Below are 11294 nucleotides of genomic sequence, written 5' to 3'. Positions count from 1 at the left end.
TTCATTTCTTATGAGTTATGAAGTGCTACATAACATGTATTCATGTAATAATCGTGTCAATACTCTGGTATTATTATTACATAACACGTGTTGAATCCGAAAGTCCAGTACACATTTCTGAACAGTCTTCCATGCTGAATCTTGGTGTATCTGCGCAACCGTTTTACTGCATTGTCATTGGACGGAACAGGAACACGTAATAACAGCCAGCAGGTTGGTGGTGATTTGACAACTGTACCCGGAATCAGATTGAGCCGTTAAACACTGTCAACAATGTCCTGGCGAGAAGCTAGGAAATAGCGGGGCTCATAGAAAAAGTTAGACATTTACACGATAACAAAACTAGGTTTATCATACAGCGGCAGACTGAACGTTTTTCACATCGACGGCGAGAATGTTTGTCCCAGCGGGAGGATGATGAAGAAGAGACTGTGGCGAGTGGTGTCAGTGTGCTTCATTGTAGCTGCACTGTTTTGGTGAGTTTACAGTACGTGCGAGATATTATTTTAGTGTGGCTAGATAGCTGGTCTAGCCAGCTTGCTAACAACGAGAAGTGTCACATACCAAGCAAGATTCAAGAAGTAGACGCATTGTTTTGGAAGAGACATTGTCAAACGTGACTTTAACTTATAGTGTAGCTACTACTGCAACAATAATAATAATGGTTATGTACAGGTAGTTTGCTGCACTTGGCTGTCTTTCAGCTTTTAGATGACACTCATTGTTCGCTACTGTGCGCCAAACACTTGTATAGCTAATTCGATTAGCGTAGCTAGCTATAGGAGCTGGTGAATTTCAACCCAGCTAGGTGGTGACTGTCTGACTGTACTTATCCAAATGGCACTGGAAGAAAACATGATCTCCCATGACAACTAATGTAGGGTAACAGATTTGACTTCTTCTCTTTCCTCTGCTCTGGCACAGGATTAGCCTACATTTGATCCTATCCACGCACCATGTCACTCAAGCTGGTTGACCAGGAGTTCTGTAAACCTGTTAGCTAGTTAGCTACTAGCTACAGTTGTTGGTCAAGAGCGGGATGTGACTATGGTAAAGTGAGTGCATCTGGTGCAATACGTTCAGGACATTATAGTGTTAGGAGATTGAGAGCAGAGAGCTCAAGTGGGTCATTGCTGCTGTTTGACCCCAAACACATGATGTTACTGGATTAAACTGAGAAATGGGTGGGATGTTAACCTGGCCTACTTTTAGTTGACATACTTTACAGTTCAAGATGAATAAAGCAAGAAATGTACCCCATATAACTTCATGTTTATTGTTGTAAAGGCCTTGTCTCACACCTGTTATTTATAGAGGTTATAGAGGACTAGTCGATTTCCAAGGGTTGAACTTTGACACACCGCTAGTCTGGACAGCCACATGAATGAGTCAAAAATGAGCTGGAGGACGGTGTGATGATGTGTAAGGTATCTTTCGATCTTTGCACAGTCAGAGAATGTCAATTTCCTGTGGTTGCAGGGCATGCCCACTCCCTGATATGCAGATATGCAGGTTCAGTACGTTAGAGGTGGAGCACCATTGCATGAGTGACAGACACACCTCCTGGATTTAAAATGAGACTTGATGGAGTGGAGCCCAGCTCTGTAAATGACTCCTACTGCTTTCCAGTGGGTCACATGGGGCGTTTGTCCTACATTTGTGTCAGATTGTCGACCACCACACAGCCAGACACATCTTACTGTTGAATTATGGATTTGCTACTAATTAAGAAGACCTGAATTTGACTATATTCCTTTGATATATATTATTCATAAATGCTTTAAAATGGATTTCAATTAAAAGGGAAACTGTTAGCAGTCAAGGCTTGGCCTATTTGTTCCCCTCTAATCACCTAGCTTTGTGTCGTGTGACTCATGCCTGTGAAAGTAGACAATTTATTTTACGAGCTTAAAATCCATCCAGACTTTTTACAAGGTCAGGTTGGTGATGCATTTTTAAACATCTTAACACAGAGACCTTTGTACCCATTGGAATGTGACACTGTTGTGAGTCAGTAACTATTGAAAGCTATAGTTAGTGGTTGGCGCTCCTTTTTGTAGTTCTACCTGGGGTGGGACAGCTGTGACAATGACAATTTCCCAGACTCTGTAACCAGATGGTGTGTGGTTACTACGTTCCCTTGCTGTCACATGGCATTGCTTTTTGACTTTGACCTCTCCCTCACTGGGACTGATAAGATACCACGTGTGGGCCTACGCATCTTGGACATCTGGTTTCTCTCTCATGACATCAGCCTGGACACAAGGCGGCTTCCTCTGTTTGTGTACAGAATTACTCACCGTTGGTACACAGGATTGTTGTCCTTGCTTGCTATTGAAAACACCTGGTAAAACCTGTGAAAGTTTTGACGGTACAAGGCTTGACAAACGGAGGGGTTATTTGAAATGAAGACTTAAACAAACATGTCTGCTGTTCGACCCACATCGTCCTCTCCCATGTCCCGCAGGCCCTGCAGTGGGTATGCTGTCTGCACAGAGCCGCCCCCAGGGGCCCCCAACACGCCTGCTCAGGAAACCAGCACAAATAAAGACCCAGGGAAGAGCTTACATCATCTCCAGGTACTGCAGAACACAACCTGTTACTTCCTGGTCTCACACTGGGCACGGTCCTTGCAATGTAAAACCTTACAGATAATGTTGTTGATGGTTCCGTTCTCAAAAAGAACTTCAAAAGTACTGTACTGCTACTAATTGTACTGTGTGGGTGTGGCTCAGGTTGAGTTGGCCTTGGTGCCAGACTTCCAGTCCCTGTCTGAGGACAACCTGCTGACAGAGGAAAAGCTTGAAGATGAAGAAGACGAGAAGATGGAATTGGCCTTTATAGAGGACCGGAAACAGGTAGAGGAACGGGTAAGTGCCGGTTTAGACAAAACCGTAATTGCGGAACCTTCTGGTCTTTGTGTTTAGTAACAGACCAGACAGTTAGGGTTACCTATCAGAGGTAACCCGTGTATTGGTTTGATTCTTGATATTTCTTTCTACATCTCTTTCATGTCAGGCCTGGGAGTTGCAGGAGCCGGTGACTGAGCCCGAGCCTGAGCCTGAGCCAGTTATGGAGCAGCTGATTCCGGAAGCTTCCAACGCCCAGGACCAGGAACCCTCTCCCACCTCTGACCTCCCCCCTCCCCCCTCTGTTCCTGTGTCTGAGGAGCCTTCCACCCCCCATTCAGCACAGGACTCCTCCTCCTCTGATATGTAAGCATGCCAAGATACTCCACCTGTCCCCCTGCCAGCTTGCTCGGATACATGGATGATTGTTATTACACTCATCGCTCTTCTCCTGGGAAGCTGCAAAATAACAACCAAAATATGAATTTGGTTGGGTTTTTCATGAGTTGGTCACTTGGTTTAAGTGTTGCAAAAGACGTCACTCTCTCTTTCTCTGTGTCCTTCTCCTCCTCTCCAGGGTATCCGGTGATGTTGTGGATGATACGCCTTTACTTGAACACAGCGATGCCGGCTCGGCTGACTGTGACCTCTCCAGGTGAGGACAGCTTCTCCTGTTCTTTCTCTCACCTGAATACAGGGTGCCCTAATTATACTCATTATCTATTTGTATTTTATATATATGTTCTTCCCTTGTTTTTACAATTTTAACTGTAGCACTGAGATTTGTTTCAAATGTAAAGTGCAATACAAATACAATCTATCTATGCCCTAACTATTCGATCCAGATGTAAATATCTTTTGACAGTTTGTCGTACTTCTTCTGCCCTCCTCCTGTAGTGTTCCAGTGGTCTTGGAGAACACGTCCAATGTCCATGGTGGTGGGACCAAGAGCCACACGGAGCCGCCACTAGTCCAGACCAGCCAGGACTCTTCAGCTCTGGGAACTAACACATCCCATTTGCTGGAAGAACAGGTACTGGATCTCAATCCTGGTCTGTGTGTTCGTGCATATGTGTGGTGTGTCAAAGAATGGCCAATTTATTCTGCTGACTTCATGTGTATGTATATATATATATATATATACATATTAACTTTGATTCTTTTTAATTTGCATTATTATATGCTCTGTAGCACTTTGAGATTCCTTTGATAAAAAGTGCAATACAAATCAAATGTATTATTATTGTATGTTCATGCAGATGGGTTATGCGAGTGTGTCATCGTGTCCTGACGGGAATTTGTGTTGATAGGGCTTGAGCTCTCACATTCCCACGGAAACGGATCCCAGCTTGGCCTCCAAGGACCCAGAGGACATCCCAACGTTTGACGAGTGGAAAAGGAAGATGATGGAGGTGGAGAAGGAGAAGAGTAAGAGCCGGTGGCCCTGGCTTGTTCTTTTGAATATTCCCAGGAACGTCCCCCTTTTCATGAGAGCTCTCTCTCTTCCTCATCCTTTCTTTTCCCCCGGCCAACACCACCACTCATCTTCACAGTCCAGTCCACTCACACCTCCTCCAGTGGGGCCTCCCGTGCTGTGAAGAAGATTCAGAAGAACTTCAACAACTATGCCTCGGTGGAGTGTGGGGCCAAGATCCTAGGGGCTAACCCAGAGGCTAAGGTATAAACACTGTCTGTCTTCCAACATGGAAGCTCCCTGCTGGGTCTGTTGTGGACCTTCCCGTCTGTTGTCTTGGCCAGAGCTGTGTCAGTAGATTCTTACCGGTTGATTCTGTTGTCTCAGAGCACCTGCGCTATATTGATGGAGAACATGGACTTTTACATGCTGAACCCCTGTAGCAACAAGATCTGGTGAGTGTTCCTAAGATGTGTGTGTGTGTGTGTCTTTACATCTGTGTGTATTGGTGTTCTGATCCGTCTCCATTCCACCCACAGGTTTGTCATCGAGCTCTGCGAGCCCATCCAGGTGAAGCGTTTGGACATTGCTAACTTTGAGCTCTTCTCCTCCACGCCCAAAGACTTCCTGGTCTCCATCAGTGACAGGTTTGAAACCCCAATAGATCTCGAATGGTGACACTGCGCTAAAGTAAACAAAACCTGGAAGAAGGGTTCTTCTGCCTAGTGGGCAGCTCAGTGAGCGTGTCTGCTGAACAATGTTCCCTCAGGTACCCCACCAACAAATGGCTGAAGCTGGGAACCTTTCACGGTCGGGACGAACGCACGGTCCAGAGCTTTCCGTTGGACGAGCACCTGTATGCCAAATACGTCAAGGTGTGTACCGGATGGCCTCTGACTCACTCTGGTCCCATTGTAGTCCATCTGTTCTCTACTGCGTTCCTACTCTACCAATGAAGACTAGAGTCCTCCTCTATCCAGTCCTGTTCGGGTCTCATAGTCACTCCCTGTGTGCTGTTGATCATGTTTCCATGCTAGTTTTCTGATTCTAAAATGAGCTCACCCATGAGAGGTATCAGAGTGCTTCTTTGCTAAACAAAAACAAATGACAAACGTTTGAAACCCTTCTTCTGCTCGTCATCATGTTTACCAAGACGACGACAGCAGTCTTAAGCAGGGACTTACCCGCAAGCACTCGCCTGGTCTCTGTTCTGAATACTTATTTCTCCCCTTCTATTAATGCTGTTCTCTTCTGTTTTTCCTGCTTCAGATGTTCACCAAGTACATAAAGGTTAGCCCCTTTCTGTCTTAGAGGTCTGTGGAGGAGAGGGTGGAGGGATGAGGCTTTGGTGGTGCTCACTACAGGAGAGGCTTGCTAACATATTCGTCGCAGCTAGCGCAGTAACCATGGAAAACAAAACAAGGATCATCATTTGTCAGAAGTCCATCGCAAGCTTTCTTCAAGTATTGGAGTGTGCAGATCAAAAGCTTTAAAGCGCGCCTTCCATCTAATACATGTTATCTCGCTAAACGGCAATACAATCATCCTTTGTGAATACTAACCATGTGAATTTCAGCCGTCAAACCAGTTTTGAAATGACAGATTACCAGGCCAGATTTCAGCTTTGTTTATGCCGAGTGTGCGTTTGTCCTGATTGCTGCTGCGGTGTGGAGTGGGTCCATGTTGCATCCGCAGGAAGTGACCCGTGTCTGTGTGTTTCAGGTGGAGCTGCTGTCCCACTTTGGCTCGGAGCACTTCTGTCCTCTCAGTCTCATAAGGTCAGTCCTGAACGCAGGGACACCTCCAGGGTGAATGTAGCTACCCGCACCCCAGTTCTAAAGATCTGGCGTATATGTCCCCGTGGAGCTCCTGTACATGAGCGTTTGTGTGCCGCGTCAGATCGTTCATAATCATCGATGCCAAAATCTTGCAGACATGCAGCTGTTATGTCATTCTTTAAAGTTGAGGGGGGGGGCAGATAAACCCTGCTCTGTGCCTAATGTCCCCCTCCCCCATTAAACAGTTGGTGAGGCTGTTAGGCCCTGATGCAGACTGTAACATGCAGCCACCAGTCCTGTTGAGCTTGGCACTCTCACTCCAGTGCCATAATAAATAAACCATCTGGTGACGGGGGGGCAGCCCTGGAGTTTGCAGAACATTTTGTCTTCAAAACGTACGGCCACTCCCCTCAGCCTATGTATGTTTCTTATAAGAACATTATACCAAAAAAAAAAAAAAGTCTGTGGAACACAGTGTACTGCTACATGTCTGCCAACCACTAGGGTCCAAAGGAAGGTCATTGTATAGAACTGTAGATTGGAACACATTGGCTTTTAATGATAAATGGTCCACAGCCGTGCATGCTGAGTTAGACCCCTTTATTTAACAGCGTGTTCAGCATACCTGGTATAGCATTACTTACTAGTTACTGTTCATGTTGAAGCCTGTGCTCCTTACTGTTCTGTGGCTCTGTATGCCTCCTGGTGGCCAAGCATGGTACTGAGAGGAGAACTGACCATCATGTCGGCCCTACTGTGTTCCAGGGTGTTTGGAACCAGCATGGTGGAGGAGTACGAGGAGATAGCCGAACCCTCTGAGAGACCAGACGACCAAGATGACTACTTCGGTGACGACCTCCAACTCTCCTAACTAACTGATTCTTAAGTTGCCAGGGATAGCTTTTGCTTTCAATACACGTTGGATCATTGTTGTTTTAATGCGCTCTACAGATTACCCACCTGGCTATGTACCCCAAGAAGCCAAGTCATCCAACAACCTGATTGGATCAGCCACGGGTGAGTCACATAGATGAGTGCGTCCCACGTGTGAAGTGTGCCTGAAAGGCCGTGCGCTGAGTGGATGGTTGGGGAGAGACCGGGTTCTCATGGGGTTCTCTCGTGTTCTCAGACGTCATCCTGAACATGGTGAACAACATCGCGGACGTTCTCGGGGCAGGCGCCTCATTGGACGGTAGGGCCCAACATCCTGCTCCCTCATTCGCTACTGAGAAACGCAATGATTTCAAACAGAAGTGAATACATATTTTTGGTGTTTTGATGAGACTTTTAGAGCTCTGTTTTCTCTTGTAAGTTTTGGAGGGACTCTCTCTCTTTATCCACCCAGGCAACTTTACAGGCCAGACTGTCAACGTGACGGACTCATCCAGCTCATCTCAATTGGACCCTGAGGTCCTCCTCACCCCTGTGTAAGTAACAACCCTTTGTCAAACAGTACAGTCATCCTCTCCTTTTGTTCCCTCTCATCCCTTTGTTCCCTCTCATCCCTCTCATCCTTTCTCACTTTCATACCCTCTCTCTCTCTCTAACTCTCTCCCCTTCTCTCCCTCTCTCTAGGCCAGGCATCGAAGAGCTGGACCAGCGTGTTATCCAGGTGGACCCCGATGCCCCTGTCCCAGAATCCCCTTCTGTAGACCCCCTCATTCCTGAGGACCCCCCCATAGAGCCCCCCCAGCTCGAGCCCCCCCCTGAGGGGGACATGGTGGTCACTTTGATGGAGGAGGAGGAGGCTGACCCGCCCCAGCCCACCATCACCCTGCTGGACAGGGAGGAGGAGGAGGAGGAGCGGAGGACTAGGGAGAGGGCGAAGCAGGAGAGTCAGGACTACTGTGGACGCTCCTCCTCCTGCTCCTGCTCTCTCCAGGAGTACCTCCACCAACAGTGTTTGGCTCTTTCGGCCCCACGTAGGAACCCCAGCGAGACAGAAAGGACTCCAGAGCCCCCCCCCCACACCTACACTCCTGTCTGGCTGCTGCCCCTCACCCCCCCTGTCTCTTACACTCCCCAGCAGCCACCCCCCCAGGAGCAGCAGCCTGAAGAGGCTCCGCTTGAGCAGGGCGAGGGGGGAGCAGGCTCCACGGAGGCCCCACAGCCCCCAGCGGAGCAGGGAGAGGCCGGGCCTGAGCCGGCTCAGCTTGAGCCCAGCCTGACCTCCAGCCTGGCCGGGAGCAGCTGCTCAGACACCCCCGCCTCCAAGCCCACCCTGGTTTTGGAGATGCCCCAAACCTCCACCCTTGATGTGCAGGCCCTCCTAGAGAGGAGCCAGGAGGGGCAGGTTGTGGGGAGACCCACCCCCACCATGAGCACCTCCAGCAGCAGGGCCCCAGAGGACCAGACCTGGGGACCCCCCACAGAGGAGAGGCCCGTCCCAGAGGGGGCTGACCTCCAGGAGCCGGTAGCTTCTCCACACCCCCTTGATGTAGCCGATCCCTCCCCACCGCCCCTCCCTGCCGCCCCCCCCCCGACAGAGCCTCCCGCCCCCCCATCAGAGCCGGAGAGGGGCAACATCCCGCCCGAGGATTCCCTTCCCGACTCTGACCTCACAGCCTCCCCACGCACCCACACCGCCCCCCCAGAAACCAAGGGCGAGGACCCGGTGGACGACATCCTCCTAACTTCATCCGACGGAAGCGGGCAACCACCTCGCCCCTCGTCCCACACGCCCTCCCACTCGGAGTTCTACGCCGAGCAGCACAACGTCACAGAGCAGACCGGCAGCCAGATGCACGGCTCCGGCCAGAAGGAGTCGGTCTTCATGAGGCTGAACAACCGCATCAAGGCCCTGGAGGTGAACATGTCCCTGAGCGGACGCTACCTGGAGCAGCTCAGCCAGAGGTGGGGCACCACACACACTCAACACCACGGACACCCCGCCGAGGAAATCCACTTCCACATATTCGTTTAGCATTCATTTCATCCAAAGCTCCATACTATCTGCGCTGCGCTTGCAATGCTCTTGACCAAATACCTTTTGTGAAATAAGTTCTGCGGGGGGGAGGAAATCAGACAGTGAGCGTGTCTGTGGTGCTTTGTTGAAGGTACCGTAAGCAGATGGAGGAGATGCAGAGAGCTTTCAACATGACCATCATCAAGCTCCAGAACACGTCCAGGATAGCAGAGGAACAGGTGAGCAAGAACAACGACGGGATACCAAGCAGTCCCTTTTACTCCAGTGTGCTACAGCGGGTATAGAGGAGGTCTCTATGTACAGTACAGGTCCTGCACTATATGAATAGGAGAAGCCAGTGTTTTGACTTGTTTCTGAGTGGCTCAGCAGGGTTGTCTCCTGTGTCCCTGTAGGACCAGCGTCAGACAGAGTCCATCCAGACCCTGCAGGGACAGCTGGAGAACATCACCCAGCTGGTCCTCAACCTGTCTGTCAGTGTCCTCCAGCTGCAGAGCGAGGTCAGCACCTTCGAATAGAAATGAGCTTGAACACTAGATGGTGTTATCACGTGCTTTTGTTATCGCTCTCGTCGAACGTCGTCTCTGGTCCCTCCGGACGATGTTTTGACCACCTCTCTCAACCCCTCTGTCTGCAGTCGGTGATTCTGTTCTGTGCGTGTGCTTCAGGTGTCCGACAGGCAGAGCTATCTCCTGCTGTGTCTGGTCCTGTGTCTGCTGCTGGGACTGCTGCTGTGCTCTCACCACTGCCGGATATCCAGCCTGCCCACCACCGACCAGGAGCCCCCCAGCTACAGCAGCCCAGACAGGTATCTCTCCCCCCCCCCCCCCCCCCCGGTAGCGTCACTCTATTTCTCGAGGAAGTTAGCCTCAACAACGCTGTCTTCTCCCTCTCCCAGGTCTTTCTCCTTGCGGGACGACACAAGCATGAAGAGACGGGCTTCGTACCCTCTCTTGCTCTCTGATTCGTGCCAGTTGGCCTCCACCGAAAGCAAGTTACACTCAGCTGTGTCTGGGCTTCACGGTCTGTGTATTGATTCCAGCCACTAAGATGATGACCTAGCATTTGCTGCTTTGTTGCTCTCAGGTCCAGAATCCCTGCACATGATGGAGCCACAGACTTTTGTACCTGCTAATAAAAAGGTATGGAGCAACTGTGTAGAAGTGGTTGTGACTTGGAAGGATTTCTGGGCAATCAAGCCTGCCACCCAGTGTACTTTCAAAGTTTTAAATAATCAACCTTTTTTTTTATGACTGAATCATGTCCCCACTCTCTTTCCCACTCCCAATCCTTCCACCTCCAGAAGAAACGAGGTAAAGTCAAGCCCAGCGAGAAGGCGGAGACTCCAAAGCCGTCGACTGTCGTCGTTTCTCCACCCGTGGCTAACGGTGCCCTTATATGCAACGGAGCCCCGAGGGGTGCAGACCTCAGTCGGCCTCTCCTCATGGACTCCCCGTCCGAGGGCAGCTCCGAAGGCTCCTCCCACTCGGACGAGCCGTCCTTCTGCGGCATCGCCACCTGCACGCGCCTCTGCGACGACCTGCCCCCGCCCAAGAACAGGGCGGAGAGGCGGGCGTTCAAGCACCGGCGCTCCGAGCCCAGCTGTGTGGTGGTGGACCTGCTGCAGGCCCCACGGAAGGACACCAGAGACACCACCCCCACCCTGCAGGACCTCATGAGGGGTAACAAGGAGCTGCGCTCAGGGACGTTTGGGGTCACAGCACTGTGAGGCCCTGTTGGACTCAATAAGGGCTCCCCTGCCTCCCATGTCCTCCCTAAAACAGACTTTTGTCATCCCCCAGCCCCTTTGAGGGGGACAGGTACGCCTGTATGCAAACAGGACGATTAAAGCTTGGACCTTAATACGACAATCCCCTTAGTGTGTAATGTTATTTTCAAGCTTTTATATTTGTTTTGCTTTGAACAAAGAAAATATTTTCCACCCTTCCATGACATGTCCTTTTTCTTTTGTCTTTAAGATCAGATTTAGCAGCATTATTCAGAGTTGAAGCTAAATTGTATGATTAGATTAACCATATGGTTGACTTGAGTCAGCCTTTGCTAAGTAATGGATACATTTTGGTGGGTAGTCAAGTTGGTATGATACAGTAAGATCAGAGTACAAATTATACAAAGACAATCGGGGGTAAACTTCTTCTCAGGGCGTGAATGACCGCCCCCACCTGTTGTTTTTACCTGTTTTGGGGGGTCTTAATTAGGGGGGTCAGACCCCCCCAAACCCCCGCGTAATTCGCACCCTGAGTAAGATGCATCTGAAGTTTTGTGAACCTATTAGTTGACAGTCTTTTTCTTGTAGCCAAAGCAGTGTT

The 11294-nt window shown here is 49.8% G+C and overlaps 1 protein-coding gene across 1 annotated transcript; it reads left to right on the top strand.

Moving 5' to 3' along the window:
- The first annotated feature begins 203 nt into the window (after positions 1-203).
- Positions 204-10912, top strand: LOC134036309 (SUN domain-containing ossification factor-like). Its single transcript, XM_062481191.1, has 24 exons — positions 204-476; positions 2468-2579; positions 2736-2870; positions 3019-3215; positions 3427-3504; positions 3747-3882; positions 4160-4277; positions 4403-4527; positions 4651-4718; positions 4803-4910; positions 5033-5138; positions 5533-5553; positions 5986-6041; positions 6807-6889; positions 6993-7058; positions 7171-7233; positions 7387-7468; positions 7617-8894; positions 9098-9185; positions 9360-9464; positions 9633-9772; positions 9863-9954; positions 10051-10106; positions 10268-10912. The coding sequence occupies exons 1-24, from the start codon at positions 415-417 to the stop codon at positions 10691-10693; spliced, it is 3801 nt and encodes a 1266-aa protein (XP_062337175.1). The 5' UTR covers positions 204-414; the 3' UTR covers positions 10694-10912.
- The last annotated feature ends 382 nt before the right edge of the window (positions 10913-11294 follow it).

Source organism: Osmerus eperlanus, chromosome 16 (genome assembly GCF_963692335.1).
Source record: "Osmerus eperlanus chromosome 16, fOsmEpe2.1, whole genome shotgun sequence".
Classification (NCBI taxonomy): Eukaryota; Metazoa; Chordata; class Actinopteri; order Osmeriformes; family Osmeridae; genus Osmerus; species Osmerus eperlanus.
Note: the sequence above shows the minus strand (reverse complement) of the source record. Positions and strands in the feature narration are given on the sequence as shown.